At 36.8% G+C, this 16,698-nt stretch overlaps 1 protein-coding gene across 2 annotated transcripts in view; it reads left to right on the top strand.

Annotated features, from left to right (window-relative positions):
• The window catches only part of PDZRN4 (PDZ domain containing ring finger 4), a 432,300-nt gene that overhangs the window by 406,800 nt on the left and 8,802 nt on the right, over window positions 1–16,698 (top strand). For both annotated transcript variants that reach the window (XM_070789261.1, XM_070789263.1), the window contains 3 exons: window positions 2,760–2,858; window positions 5,251–5,313; window positions 12,767–12,868. In XM_070789261.1, the coding sequence (XP_070645362.1) occupies window positions 2,760–2,858; window positions 5,251–5,313; window positions 12,767–12,868 (264 nt within the window). The remainder of the gene's footprint in view (window positions 1–2,759; window positions 2,859–5,250; window positions 5,314–12,766; window positions 12,869–16,698) is intronic.

Below are 16,698 nucleotides of genomic sequence, written 5' to 3'. Positions count from 1 at the left end.
CTTGAGGCTGGTGTTAGGTGGTTTGTGGGCTGCAGGAAATCTCACTTGAGTCTTCTTCAGAGCCTGGAATCTTACTTCCATAAGTTCAGTCCTTTGAATTAAGGCTTCTAATAAGAATTGTATGCTCAGTCTTTATTGGTGTAAACCAAACACTGGATGGGACAACATTTTAAAAAATTATTAATAATGATCCCCTTAGGAAATATTTATTATCAATTGTCTTCATCTCTCAAGAGCTACTTGTGAGATAATGGAAGATGATACCAAGGGCCAGGTTTTGCTAGGAGGTAATTAGGATGACAAACCTGAATACTGATGGCTTCATAGGTAAGCAGACCTTAGGAACTCCAGGAAGCTAAAGAAATAGAAGCAGGGTGTCCAGGACCTTAAAAGGGCAGGGGAGGAGATGTTATTGAAAACAAAGATGCTGTGGGTAATTTCGAGGCCTGCTTCACAATTTTGCTTAGATTCAACATGACCTTGGTTTCTCAGATCTCCGTTTCCTTGTGATTCTTATTAAATGGTTTGCAATATTGATATTGTATGGGTGATTTTACCCTTTTTGTTTTAATAGATTGGTTCCACATTTATTACAGGATATTTAGATATGCGTCTTTTAAACAAACACCAAAACAATAGTACACCATTGAGAATGCAGAGAAAACACTCAGAAAAAGAACACTTCCCTCTGGAGATGACTTCCCGCAACGTGGGGTGTTTCTCTTGTGCTATTGGAAAGGACAAAGAAAGTCAATGGATTTCAGCTCCACATTTGCTTTAATTTTAAGTTCCCACTTTCATCCCATAAGTTCTTTATGGGATGTTTAGATTTCCTTGTAGGCCTCTTAGGAATCACAAACTTCTTTACTCCTTAACTGTATATACTTCATTGCTGTAATTAGAGCTCTTTTGTTGCTGTAATTCCTTCATAATGTTACAGTTTTAGTCAAGTATTCTTTCCCTCTGGAGGCATTAATTGTTGCCAGTTTTGAAAATGCCCTTCATGAGTGTATACTTTTTGCTGCTGGTGATAAAACGTGTCACTGTTTCCTATTTTTCCTCTAGGTGAAAAGAGTTTTTTTGTTGTTGTTCAGCATATGCCATGCCCTTTTTAAGTCCTGTAGTGTAATTTAGAGTATCTTTGTCCACCAGCTGGAAAGTCAGCATTGGTCATGGTTTCATGTACTTCACCAATTTGTAGTACATGTCTCAAGATGCATGATTTAAATTTTCTTTTATTTGCTGTTAGCTATGAAATTGTTGGTCACTGGAGCTTATGACAGTCTATCCTTGTTAAGGATTTACCTATGGCAAGTAGAAACATATGGTTTGTAGTATGTCATTAAAATAAATGGTTATTTTCCAATGACAAGTCCTTCAGTGAAATACAAATTTAAAATGGAAGATATTTCTTTAAATGTAGCAGCGTGTACTGGAAATATCCTCTAATTTGAAATTGAGTGAGTATCTCTTTATTTAGTCCTGGTAACTACTTGAGATAATGGATACCATATTAAACTTTATTCCCTTCATTCACATACACACACACACACACACACACACACACACACACACACACACTCAATGCATGCACACAAAATCTATCTCCAATTAAAGAGGAAAGATTGATTATTGGTTTACAAAAAAAATTGGTTTACACTCAGACATGTTTTGAAATAAAAGCCGTTATCCTTCAACCATCATGGACTGAGATCCCACACTGAGACTGGCCCTGTTCTAGGCCCTAGTGAAAAAGAGTATTAAGCAAGACAGACAAATGCATAACTCCCACAAAACCTGAGTTTTAGAAACTTGGTCTAGATTTGGTCATTTGGTTATTTCCAGTTTAAATTTATTCTGCTCTTCCTCATCTGATTATTTACTAAGGGGCCTTATATGCTCCATCCAATAGGAACACGTTCTCCATGATAAGACCACCAATTGGTGTTTTACTGTTTGGAATTATGCAATTTATTCTAAAGTCATCTGCTTCTGAGAGCAGTACAAGTCTATTTCATTATATAAAAATGAAATACACTGAAATTTATTATTATTTTACTGAACATAAATCAGGAAACAGATTCAATATACATTACCTAAGGACTGACATTTCAAGCCCCTTAGCCATGTGTTTCAGTAAATGTGATTCCTTGTTCATTTACTGCTGCATTTTGAATCATTGCCTCTGCCCATATGACTGTTGATGTCTCTTGCTGCAGCCTGGACGAACCCATTTCTTTCCAAGGCTGAGAGTTGTTAGAAGATAATAGAAAACCTTGGCCTAGCTACACAAAACTCTGATTATCATGATATATAGAACTCAAAAGAATAATTGATGCAGAGTCCAGTTCTTTTTTATTTTAATTTTATTTTGTTTTATTAAAATAAAAAGACAGGAACTCTGAATAGTTTTATAAACATTTTGCTACCTACATTGACATTCTCAAGTATTTTCTTGATTCCACATTATTGATTTATACATATTTTATTTGAACATCATTTGTGAGTTTTTTGTTTTATGACAATGCAAAAAAATGTGCATCTCCAGCTTTATAATGAAAATTTTAAATGTTGGCCTGATCATACAGATGTATATGTTGGGAGTGAGTTTTGAGGATTTTGGTACCATAGGTTAATTCAAATGTCAGGTAATAGTTGTGAAAACATCCCAGGATGACCCAGAGAATATCAGTGAGTTCTGCATCCTGCTGTGGGATTTCTCTCTGAGATAAATGTCGGTCTCTGTGTTTTTCTCCCAGGAGGTCGAGTTGTGTCGTGTTAGCAGTCAAGAGAAGCTGGGTCTGACAGTCTGTTACCGAACGGATGATGAAGAAGACACCGGCATTTATGTCAGCAAGGTAAGAAATGGCATGGAAGAGAGATTAGGGGAGGCAGACGGCGAGCAATGGAGTGAAATGACTCACAATGAGAAAATCCTTGGGAGGCTTGATGTGAAGAACTGGCCATGTTCCAATACTTGTCATTTTCAATTAAAGAAGTAAATTATGTTGCCCAAGTAATGCAATTATTATCAGTTTATTTAATGTGGATGCTTTCACTGCATAACCCTAGTAAGAAAGAGTGCAAAAACGGTAACATTGTCTAAATTTGAATAAAGTCCCATAAGTATACAGGAAGTCAGGCAAAGTTTTTGATCAGCAAATATTTGTCCTTCCATTCCTGCTGTGTATTTTATCTGACTTGTTAGCAATCACATTAACTAATTGTTTTAAATCTAATATTCACATCTAATATTTTAAATCTAAATAAAAAATCTAATATTTTACTCTGCTGAAGACTGATAAATTTGAATATCATAGCCAAGAAATGCATCCATTAGTTTGTTTTATTCAATCACATAATCACTTTCAAAAAGTGAGGTATTGACTCAGGGAACTATATTCAATATCCTATAATAAGTTACAATGGAAAAGAATATAAAAAAGAATAAAATCAACTATACTTCAATTGAAAAAGTGAAGTACTTAAATGTGAAATACCTTCAGTGTTAAATTATTTTGAAAAAAAGTGAAGCTAAGTTTATTATTATAGGTGATTTTTGAAACTCCCAAAAGAATCATTTTATGAGAAGCAGTAAGGTATTATGTATGCAGATATGATTAAAAATCACATATGTACACGCAAGCACATATGTGTATACATGTTATCTAATTCCTGCATATGCATATGTATACACACATATATATGTGAAATCATGCATATTATATGTATGTGCATGAACCCAGAGGTTAGACAAACTAAATACTAATTGCTCTCCTGTGCTATTTCAAATTTTCTTGGCCATGACCTTGAAAACATTATATAACTTACAAAGCTTCAGCTTCCTTAACTAGAAATTCAATACAACAATGCTTTTAATACTGCTTTCATAGAGGTTTTAGACTAGGAAAAGATAATGCACTTAGAAAATTATGAAACTCTATAAATATAAATGTTAATCTTTATCACTTTACCAAAAAATCTACTGACTCGTTCTTACTGTGAAAAAATTTCCAGAGAATATTTGACTTGCATATATACGTCTCTTAAATAAACAACTATGAAAACCCCTCTGATTATGGTGAGGAAGTATAAGGCAACATATGCAGAATTATCTTTTGTAATATGTATGGAAGTATAAATACAGAATTTTAATATTAGTTTGATTATAGTTCTGAAGACAAAGTTTTAAATTGTGAATGGCTTCTAAATAGGATACAATTAATTAATTATCCATCATTTCCTTTAGGTAAGTCTCTGTTTACAATTTAAACATGTCAGCTTTGGAACTTTGTGCTTCAGGAATAGTAAGAAAAGCCACAAGAGCATCTTTTGTTCTTGACTGATCACTTAAAACTCATTTATTGGGTGGTACTACCTAATTAGAAAAGTAATATCTAACATCTGGATAGGATGGATCAAGCTTATGCTACACTTGAAATATTTTGCTTAAAGAAAAAAAAAAAAAGGCTTTGCTGGAATAAGCTCCAATAAATGATTGGAAGCCATCATGTGAAATGTGTCCTAGATGAAATTACCTCCCGTGAACAGTAAGTCATCACTCAAGTTTGGCCAATTAAAGTGTGGATAAGCTCTTAAAAGAGCTTTAAATATCTATTTATTCTAAAATAAATGATAGTTAATATACTTTACCCTACATGTAAAGTAGGGTCTAGTAATAATCTGCATGGGTAGGATTTTTTTTTTTCACTTTTTGAGCTACATAGATTATAAATCCCTTTATAAATTTGTGTGATCATAACACAGAAATCCCTTTAATAAGTATGGACTTAAGAATATAGCTATCAGGTTTTCTCAGACAGCTAAGGCAGGATTTAAAAATCACCCTAGCAGAAAGTACATTTCCTGGGTCCAGAGAATTCTGGTATTAACATCATCTGAGGATCATGTCAGCTGAAAACAACATCTGACAGTTGGGATACAGAAATGAGTGAACAACTGTAAAAAAAAAATAAAATAAAAAAGGGGGAAAGGATAAAAGGAAGAATGAAAGAAAGAGAAGGAGGGAGAGAAAAGTGGTCTACAGATCAAATTGGGCATCATTCTCCTTAATTTTATTATGATTAATTCTAAAATAGCTCATTAACATTTTTAGAATCAGTTGACAGAGAAAAATTTGGCATGCCCCCTATAACTCAATAGAAAAACATGAACCATATTTACAAAGACATTTAAGTTTCTGGGGACGACATTGCATATCCAGCTGACACTGTGTCCTCTCCCTTACAGGTCGATCCAAACAGCATCGCTGCAAAAGACGGCCGAATTCGAGAAGGGGATCGTATTTTGCAAGTACGTGGTGCAGTTATTCTCTCTAGTTTCCTTCTATCTGTCCAACAGTTTTCATTTTATTTCACACCTTGAAAAATATTAGAGAAAATGATTTCCCTTTGTTTATGGATAGTAACATCTACAAAACTAAAGCTATCATTCAAACCTTTTTTTAAAAAAATTGATAGTGCCATTTATTAAGGATTATTAGCTAATAATTTTAGTAAGACATAATCTCTGGACTCAGATACCTCAGCTTCAGCTTCCAGCTCCATCACTTACTTGGAAGCTTTACTTAACTTCTCATTGTAAGACTGTTTCCTCATCTTAAAGAATGATAACAGTAAAATATATGGTGGCAAAGGTTAGATGTGATTAAGCCTGTGATGTGCTTAATGAGTAATAAGTACATGGCCAGAAATAAGTGTATGGTATGTAATAAGCATGAACTGCTGTTGTTACTGGCATCAACAGCATTTATTGCTGCCTTTTCCACAATAAATTAGGTAAACAGTGATCCCAGTGTTCCATTATGATGAAAGTTTAGAAATATGAAGTCTTAACTATTTACAAATGAGTTGCTGAGGACAGGTGGAGGATGGACACGTGAAAACATAGATATGGACTGAATTTCAGTTTAACAACAGAAATGGTAAGCACCTTATGGGAGATGTATAAACTGGAAAGAGTTCCAAGCCAAATCAAGAAAAACCTTGAAAGCCAAAGTTTCTATCATAAATCTTCCTTGACCCTCTTTGTCACTTTTGAGTCCTTTCCCATAAAGAGTGGCTGCAGGAAGACACACAGCACCCCAGCTCTTGTATCCAATTTAACCCCAAAAATAAGAACAGAGGCCTTTGAATTTCGCTGCAGAAAAAAGAAAAAAAAATGAAAGTGTTAGTCGCTCCATCATGTTCGATACTGCAACCCCGTGGACAGTAGCCCACCAGGCTCCTCTGTCTATAGAATTCTCCAGACAAGAATACTGGAGTGGGTTCCTGTTCAGTTCAGTTACTCAGTTGTGTCCGACTCTTTGCGACCCTGTGGACTGCAGCCTGTCAGGCTCCGCTGTCCATGGAATTTTTTCAGGCAAGAATACTGGTTTGAGTTGCCATTTCCTCCTCTAAGGACTAGAGTAGGTAACCATTTCTTTCTCCAGGAGATCTTCCTGACCCAGGGATAGAACCCTGGTCTCCTGCATTGCAGGTAGATTTTTTACCATCTGAACGACCAGGGAAGCAGATCACACCTGTAAAACAGGAAGGAGGACTCAAATGACACATTGAAGAAGTTACCACCTGTTGATATATTCTGTAAAACTTTTAGTTGTTATATCTATCATTCCCATTTCTCCTTCTTAGATATGAACCCCTGAAAAATATTTCTTTTGATTCAATACATTTGGATTCAACACTCTACCTGGAACCAGGGCTTTAAAATAAACAAGCTGCCATGGCAGCCTTTGGGGAACTCCCTGTGTAATTGGGAAGACAGCTGCAAACACAGATGATGACAGCACAATGTGGCATTGTTGTGAGAAAGCTGTGCCATACCAGAGGGCTGGCCTACTCAGCCTTCTGCTGTTTCCTTTACTTTCTTTAGGGGGACACTCACCAAATCACACCCCTTCTCCATACTCCTTCCCTGCTCCAGTGAGAGGCCACAGAACTCCTTTTTCATCAGGGACCCTCTACTAAAGCTCCAGTTAGGAAAGAATTGGAGATTATTCATGGTCCCACTAGTTCTCAGGAAACTTCAAGAATATATCATTTCAACTTTAGTGAGCTCCTTTGTGATTAAACAAAATAGGATATGTCCGTCACTGAATAATTCAGGGGCAGGAAAAGTGAATCAAGAAGACTTAGTCTTGTCTGCTACTCTATTTTCAATATCTCTTTCACACATATGAATAAATGAGGGGATGAAACACAGATATTCGGTAGAGTGCCAGAATAGATGGAGGAGTAAAGCTTTAACTATGTATCCTCGTTAATAAAAAGCATAGTATTTTAGTGTGCCATCCGGATAATGAAGCTTCAAAAATATTTCATTAGTATTTGACTTATGAATCATTTTAAATGTGTTGTTTACTTTGTTAATATCTCCAATTAAGTCAACTGAAAAGAATGTAACCTTCCTTTGATGCTGAGGGTCACATCATACCCAGCTGTCACCGCCCAATGCTAAAATGGAGTAAAATGCTCTGTGACTGAAAGGTCTGGAAGATTGTGTGCCCTGATATTAAGTGACCCTAGTGAAGTCGTGAAGTCGCTCAGTCATGTCCGATTCTTTGTGACCCCATGGACTGTAGCCTATGAGGCTCCTCTGTCAATGGGATTTTCCAGCAAGAGTGCTGGAGTGGGTTGCCATTTCCTTCTCCAGGGGATATACCCGACCCAGGAATCAAACCCAGGTCTCCTGCACTGCAGGCAGACGCTTTACCGTCTGAGCCATTGGCTACTTTTTCTGTGTTTTGTCATTTTCCTCCTGCTGTTACCAGCTGTCACTTTTTCCTTTCACCTTCTACTCACCACACCCCATATTCACTACTGCAGCCTCACGGACTCCCTGCCTAGTTTCTAGCTCACCACATCCCAAATACAGTTAGTAAAATACAGTTAGATACACAATACACAAATACAATTAGTGAAATGGCACCTGTTAGTTCTGCAGGTAGACTTCAACAGTTGTAGAGTACCTGTGTTTCCATAGTTGCATACCACATGTTCTGATGCTTCCTTATTTTTGGCTATATTGTGGGCAGTTAAAGTTATCAGATAAAAATTTTTCTGGATAATAAGGCATTCCGTAATGGAGCTGGTTCATTGAAACAGCAGCAGGATTGATAAAGTGCTGTGGTTTGCCTGATTAGTTTATATTCAGTGACAAATATGTCACATCTAATGAGTAAATACCTGTCACGTTAAAAAGCCTAGAATTCAGTTCTATCTGCACACACAGGAAACAAAGAGTCTTAAGAGTGATAGTAAAATTATATTAAAGAAAACCGTGACAAAATTGTACTCATAGACAAATAGCTCCTGTGTGGCTGGTAAGGAGATTATGGGATACACTGTAATGAACAATTAATGACTCCTTTCCCAGGGAGATGAGAGTAGCAGAAAGAGAGGATATCTTCTCATCCTTTAGCTTTCCTGGCTGGCTTTGATTTGAATGAATCTTGTTGAAGCAATTGTGATTTTAATTTCCTGTTCACAATGACCTAAGTATAGTACCTCTATGGCTCTGCCCTCATTGTGTGGCTAAAATTTTCTAACTGTAGTGCTCAGTGGACATGTTAGAGGACCTTCCTCAGTGGCACCACACACACACATGGGTATTCACACACTATTGATAGAAGGTAGGGATCATACAGAAGAGAAACTATGACCCAGCTTCATGAGAACATATTCTAGCTCTCATGGGTTTTTTTTCCTCTGCAAGTGCTTGACAGTCTATTTGCTGTGCTATGGCTACAAACTGGTTGTATCAGACATGTTCCCAGGAATTAATATGGGGAAGTCCTTTAACAAAATTGTAGTGCTGAGCCAGAGAGAAAAATTAAAGACACATACATGATTGACTATCTAAAGGAAACAGTGTTCTATTCTCACATTCTCTTTGGCATGGTAAGCATATAGTATTCCATGTAAGTATATATTTTTCTAATCTTGGCCAGAAAAGTCAGTCATGTTTCTAAGGATTATTCCCTGACAAAACCCTGCAAAAGCGCAACAAAACAGTGGAACAGTAAGACCTCTAATCAGTTCTTTCCTTCTCTGCCCTAAACTGGTCCTTAGCATTTCTTCCTACTCTTACTTGCTTTTTTGGATAACTATTTTCCTGCTGTTTCTATTTGTTTCACCTCTGTATCTCTATGCTTCCTTTGCCTTCTTTTTCACAGTGAAATATCAATACATTTGACATAAATCTTTCCTCTTTTGCTTAGATTTTTGGGTTTTCAAATAAGAAATTCTACCACCTATAGTTCGTTGAATGCCAAAAACTTTAGTTGCCTATCTGCCCATGGTACACTGACATGAAAAATCTAAAAATGGTCATATTTAAACAAAAACGAAGCTATATGAAGACACTTCTAGGCTTCTAAGTTTTTACACACATTCACATACTAAGTTACTTCAGTCATGTCTGACTCTTTGCTGCCCTATAGACTATGGCCTGTCAGGCTCCTTTGTCCATGGGGTTCTCCAGGCAAGAATACTGGAGTGGGTTGCCATATCCTCCTCCAGGGGATCTTCCTGACCCAGGGATTGAACACTCATCTCTTATGTCTCCTGCATTGGTAGGGAGGTTCTTTACTACTAGTGCCACCTGAGAAGCCACACACACACACACACACACACACACATACACACTCATAGGCATGTACAGGAGATTAGGCCTGAAGTGGGGTTTTGGCTGATTTCTCTTTGTAATTGCCACAATTCTCTTCTAAGCCAAGATAATATCCATTTTTAAACTAATGTTTACATATGCCCATGCACAGAGAATGAGACAGATATATTATCTAGCAGGTTTTTTTTTTTAAATTTATAACAAAGTTACATATTGCCTTCTTCCTCTCTTTTTTCCCCTCTATTGTCTTGAAATGGAAGTCTTTCATTAAATAGTGATGACTCCATTCCTCATCTATGTCCTCCCTTTGTTTCTGGCTCCTTCACTCTTTCTGTCTACATGGTGTTTCCAGGCATACGAAGCTGTTTTCCCACAAGCCATCCTTCAGCTATGAGCCATCATTCAGGAAACAAAGCAAATGAAGGTGGAAAGCTCTGTTTCCATTCCTCCATGAGAGGAGGAATGGAAATAATCCTTCTCAAGTCTTTTCATTCCATGAGAAGAATCTTTGATGAAACCTATGGCTGCATTTTTTGTCTCAATATCAATCTGAGTATCAAACTAATGTTCCAAGTGCAATGGAATCTACTAACCCAGTGGCTCAGGTGACGTTTATTTTAAAAAAGAAATAAAAATTACATGTTAATGCCTGTTTTCTGTGGCAAATTTATTTCACTCCATCTGTGATTCTGGGTGTAAACTGTTTCTACAATATATGATCTGTCCTCCCAAAATAAGGACATAATGCCCAGACTGAAGATCATAGCTCTGGTCATTATGAGTTCACAGAGGAGATAGAAAAATAAAGGAAATCAAACTCAGCCATAGTGTTTCTTGACCTTCTAAGAATTAAAAATACATATGAGATAGATATATCATAAGCTAGAACCATGTTTACTATTGTGGATTTCATTGTTATGCATGAATTTTAATATAGTTGCTTTGTTTAGAAGAAGATTAAAATATAAATAATCATAGTAATAATAGCAACAATAGCATTAATAGTAATATATACCAACCTTGTGCACTTTCTGTATACGTCACTTATTTAAACCTTTTACATATATTAGCCCATTTAATCCTGTAACGGCCCTCTGAGAGAGGCACTATTATCTGCATTTTAATAGAGAAAAACATAATAGTAACATTAACATGAATGAAGAGTGTTTAGATTAATGGTAAGTAAAGTTTACATGAAGAATTTGGAAGTGAGAAAAAGTGAGAACTGCATTTCAAATTTTTCATAAAAGTTTAACATAAATTGTGTGAGATCATCCAACTCATTCTCCTTAGGATCAATGTGCCTACAGAGGAGGGAACAAGCAAGACCAGATGCAGAAGAAGAAAGATGGACACATAGATGCACCACAGATATACTACAAGAATTACTATGAAAGGGGTGCAAGCCCTCAAAACTCAAAGAAAGTAAAACTTTCCATATTATTATTTTTCAACTACACACAGGTGGGAGGAGTAATCCTCCACTGCCAATTTATGTTAAAGGAAAAAAGGAAATTTATGTAAAGGAAAAAAGGCCTTGCACCCAGTACAGAAATAGCTTTTCAGATATATATTTACAAAAAAAAAGGAAAACTACAACATATCCTTCTGGGTCATTAGTCCCCAATTTGGAATAAAAGTTGTTTTTTTTTTTTTTTTTCTACTTTGACAAATTTTATTTGGAAATTGCAAAAAGAAAAGAAAATAGATTTGAAAGTTATAAAAGCTGAATTTCCTGTCCACACACACAAGTGAAAAACCGAGGAGCTACTCATTTGATTACAGTAAGAAAATACAGCATGTGGTTGTGTGATTTTTCCCTCCTTTGACTATTATCGTCTGCTTCCTTCATACTAGATATGAGTCTATAAGGATCATTGATTGTGGTGCACAGATGAGATTCCTGAGCTTGTCTTCAGATAATTATGTCTGTCTTCATGAGTCAGCCAGAATCCCAGAGACCCACAAGGAGAAAACCTCAGGAGTCTACTTCATGCTTTTAAGAAGAAATTCTCAATGAAAGATGTTAATTATTGAAAATAGTGGTCACTGCAGCCACATTTTGTTTAATTTATTGACATAATTAATACTTATTTTAGATAGAATTACTTGACCTCTTCAATTGAAATTTCTTTCTACTTTCTTTGATTATGTGTTATGGGTCAAAAATCTCATTGTCTCTATGGAATAGAATGATTAATAAAGTAAAAGAAATTTATAAAGGGCAAATAAAAATACATCAATAAGAGCTAAATACCTTTGAACATGAAAATGTAGTTTAAAATGCAAATTTTAGGAACCTTATTTTCTCTGTAGCACTTAGGAAAAAAAATGGTACATTTCAAACACTACTGGAATCTATTGTTTTTAATAAAAAATTTACTTAAGTTTTCCTTTCATTAAGCATTCCTATTAAAGAAAGCATTTAAGTTTTCAGATTTAAGTATACTTAAGAGTTGAACCTTATTTCATTAGTTTTGTTGTTTTAGAGAAGCAGATAAATCTGAGAAAGGAGCTGGGAGTAGACGAGGATGTTACCGATAAGCTTGTTCTCGTTTGATTAGTTAAGCATCAAAAGATATCCGGAGAGTGATTTGGGGCAACTGAGTCAGACCCACATGCAAACATGAGATGATTAAATGAAAATGCAAGCAGCAGCGGCCGGGAGCATCACCCGGTGAGAGATAACAGGGCGGCTCTCTAATTGGCTCCCAGCAAGCGCGCAGGATGACGGATTTCAGTTGTGGTATTGCTGGGCCTGCTCTCCCCAGCACCATTATCTCAGAGTGACACTTCCATTACTCTGAGCGGAGAAAGATGAACGTCACCTGTCAGGGGCTGGTTAATTGTGTTGCTAGATGTATGTTGCCAGGGCGCAGGTTGGACATTTATGAACATAACTGCTTCCTCTGATGTCCGCCATCCTTCAGGGATCGATATGGCTCTTACAGTAAGCGCGTAATTGAGTGAAGGCACTTACCACCGAGGGGCTGAAGACGAGCCCACTGTGTGAGCTTCATTGTCCATACATTTACCATAAATGAGCTGATATTTGCCATTTATTGTGTGCAGCATTGTGGAAATGGAAACTAATGCGCCACTTTCATTTGTTTTCTAGATAAATGGGGAAGACGTCCAGGATCGCGAGGTGGCGGTGGCCCAGCTGTCTAGCGATGAGTGCAGGAGAATCCTGCTGCTGGTCGCAAGGCCAGAGAGTCAGGTCAGAATACAGAGCAAAAGCCTTGGGCTGAACCGTAGGTTCATTGTCTGCTATTCCACATCAGATCAGTGCCACAGTTATTTGTAAAACCAGGCACACAAAATAGAATCCAGTCATCATTCCCAATTTGCCAACCTTATTAAAACAGTTATAAGACTCCTTAATACTGCTCCACATAAAGGCAGCTAAACAACTTATTTTTTAAAAGAAACACAAAATTGAATAATTACTCTCTCCTTCCACTTACCAGTTATTTAAAATTAATTCATAAATGAAAAATGATTGACTTTATGTGATATTTAATTCTGTGTGCATCCCTGCTTTAGGTTGTCATCTAAAAATACTTAATTGGCATATTAAGGTATCTTAAAAGAATCTCTAATGAGAGAAACATTAGCATATCTTGCTATCAACTCAAATCTTTTTAGAGTGCCTTTATCAGATGAAAGACATTAGGTAGCATGATGTGGTTCCACATATAGTAGATGAATTTTTTCCAAGGTTAGCATGACAGACACATCTGTCTGGCCAAAACCAAAAACTGATAGCTTCTAAGGAATTTTTTTATATCTTTACAGAGGGAGATGTCATGAAAGTAAAGGAGAGGTAATGGTGGAAGAAGAGTACTATCGGTACTTCTTTTTATGTCCTTTTTATCCCCCACCGCAATGCAGAAAGGACCTTACATTGTCACCATTCTATCCTTCTGTCAGTAGTTTGAGTGAAGTTGGTTATATCACCATTTGTCTTTTAGGTTATTGATCTGATATTTTTCAGACTCAGTAACTACATCCCATCTATAAATTACATTGAGTAAGTGTATTTCAGTGTCAGACTGAATCCTGACTCGAATATAGTGGTTATAAAAGATCACCCTTTCCGCATATATTTCCTTTATGCCCTTGACCATTCTAAATGGTTCCCATAAAGCCTTCCATAGCCCAGGGCAGACTGAAGTTGCACACCTGAGGTCCTGGGAGTGGGGTTGGACAGGCTGCAACTGGCTGGGCTGCCTATGTGAGAGTGAATTATTAAAATACGTATGAAATTGCACTAATTACCTGGACATTTGGCAAACCAGTTAATCTCAATGACCCCATTTTCTTGAAAAAGAATAAAGAGGCTAAAAATACATATTAGTGAAATTAATGGTAAATTGAAAAGAGCTGAATAGTCACCCTTTGTAGAAAAGATACTTTGACTTTATCCTGTGGTTTCCCTGCCCTTTCCATGTAACTTCTAGACAACCTCATTAATTTAGAATTAAAGTATTTCCTTTACTATGCCATGTAACAGCTGTAATGTACTGTGGAAAGAATAGAAGTTAATAACATAAGACCAGATCCTGTTAATCTTTGATAGCATAAATATTCTCAGTAGAACCAGTGGTGTTTTTGAATAACTGACTATACTCCTAACCCAAGAGTTCATGTTGGAGGATGAATTTTCAGACAATACTTTCCACAGTTGATAAAAGATGGTCATCTGACTCTGAAGGATACCATCCTGTCTGACAAAAGTAAGATCTTCCTTAGCCCCTTGATCCTGAAGAAGTCATAATGATACTGGAATGAAGCTGATTGCCTTTAGAAAATCAGATTTCTAGAAAAATAAGGAAAGAAAATGCATTGTAACACCATACTTAAAAATGTAATTTAAGCATTACATGCTATAAGGTGGCAAACGTAACACAAAACAAAACTTGTATTTATGTAACCATATTTTCCCATCAGTTTCAATATGTTTCATTATTGCATTTTTGTGCGTATATTTTATTTAGGAAGAGTAGAAGTTTATGTGTCGTTTTTCTAGCCTTTTAAAAATAATGTTTCAAATAGTCTCAGAAATGATCTACAGAGTTGCTGGGGGCAGTACTGTGCAACCATGCAATATTTTAAAATTACTCATTTCTTCCATTCCCTGTCAACGTCAACTTACTTTCATTTTCTGCCCATTTTCTTCCTTGGACCATTAAAGATATTACTGTTTTGCCCTATTCCTCTTGGGACGCTGGATGAGAACAGACTCTTGCAAGAACTGTAGAGAACTTTTGAGACAGTGCAGGTTGTTCCTTTCTTTGAGATACCACATGTGATCCTCTGCGGTGCAGACAGATCCCCTTGTATAATTATGACTATGCTCAGCTCTAGGGAAAAGTTGGTCTGCCAGAGCACTGGACTCAGACTGCCATATTTATGCCAGTCTGCCACATTATGGGAAATGTGACGGGGAAAGGTGAGCCAGAAGAATCTCTCCTGACTTAGTGTGTTGTGTATCCCTCCAGCCTAGAGGGACACCTTATCAAAGCAGACGGACACTAACTACCCATGGCAACTCAGGGATCTGTGGGTTAGATAACAAGATAAGGGTTATAGGGAACTGTTAATTTCTATCATTTGTTCTCTTTGTCTTCCCCACCCCTTCATTTCAGTTTCAAAAGATTCTGTTCTATCATTCACTATATCAGTGTTGGCAAATATTTTGTTTTGACCTGATTAAAGAAACATTCCTTGGTATGCTTATAAAAAATAAACAGTTCTAGCTTTAAGTAATTTCTTTTGGAGTCTGGCATTTGCAACTTCATGAAACTTAAAAGGGATTAAAAAAATATAAAACTTGAACAATTATGAATTGAACTGAATTTAAATTTTTAGCCAGCTTAATTTTCATAGCTCATCTGCATATCAAAGTCACTGGGGTGGAACTTGGTCAAGTTATTCAGGCCAAATTGAAATAAATGAGGATGAATAAATGCATTGATGCTTTTGGCCCAGGCAAGTTTGAGATAATTTAAGGTCTAGGTAGACTTCAGTAAATAAAAAAGAAACCTAAGATTGCCTTCTTTTAATGAATATGATGCATATACACTAATGCCTCTTCTGATGCAATTTAATGTTTTCTCAGGGATTCCCAGGTGACTCAGTGATAAATTAAAAAAATCTATCTACCAATGCAGAAGACATGGGAGATCCCTTGGAGGAGGGCATGGCCACCCATTCCAGTATTCTTGCCTGGAAAATCCCATGGATAGAGAAGCCTGGCAGGCTACAGTCCGTGGGGGTCACAAAGAGCTGGACACAACTGAGCATGCAGACAGGTTTATTTGTGTTTACGTTTTAGAAGTTCAGCTCTCTTAAAGACAAGCTTATTTTATGTGTTTGCTTGGTGCTTAAGCATTAGTCTGGTAGTGAAAACATCTCCCTCTCTTGTTAATTTTGACTCACTAGAAAACTGCTGTTCCATTGTAACACAGAGTAAAGAAGAACTTTGACAATTATTCAGTTAATTCAATCAGTATAGACAGCTAATTTATGTAATCCGGCTCCAAAATAGTGACCCACTCCAGTACTCTTGCCTGGAAAATCCCATGGATGGAGGAGCCTGGTAGGCTGCAGTCCATGGGGTCGCACAGAGTCGGACACGACTGAAGCAACTCAGCAGCAGCAGCAGCTCCAAAACCCCACTTTGAGGCAAATTATCTGTATTGACTGTCAACACTTATCATATTAACAAGATAACCACGAGTTTTCCACTTCCCTTTGTATTAAGAAGCCAAAAGGATTTGCTTGGTTTAGTTTGTGTAAGACTCCCACAAGAATACCTGCCTTCAGCACCCACAGACAAAACCCTGCATGCTTCACACTGCTCCCTCACCCTTATATGCAACATGTAAGCTCTTTTTCCTTGGAACTGGATCTGAGAAATGAATCACAATAGTTATACCATAGCGTCACTTTGTTTTTGAGAATAACTTGGAATTTTCCTTTTTTTCAGATAAAATAAATGTGGGTATTTGTGGCAAGGAGCCATCTTGTTAACTTGAAAGTCAT

This window comes from Bos indicus, chromosome 5 (assembly GCF_029378745.1).
Source record: "Bos indicus isolate NIAB-ARS_2022 breed Sahiwal x Tharparkar chromosome 5, NIAB-ARS_B.indTharparkar_mat_pri_1.0, whole genome shotgun sequence".
NCBI lineage: Eukaryota > Metazoa > Chordata > Mammalia > Artiodactyla > Bovidae > Bos > Bos indicus.
Note: the sequence above shows the minus strand (reverse complement) of the source record. Positions and strands in the feature narration are given on the sequence as shown.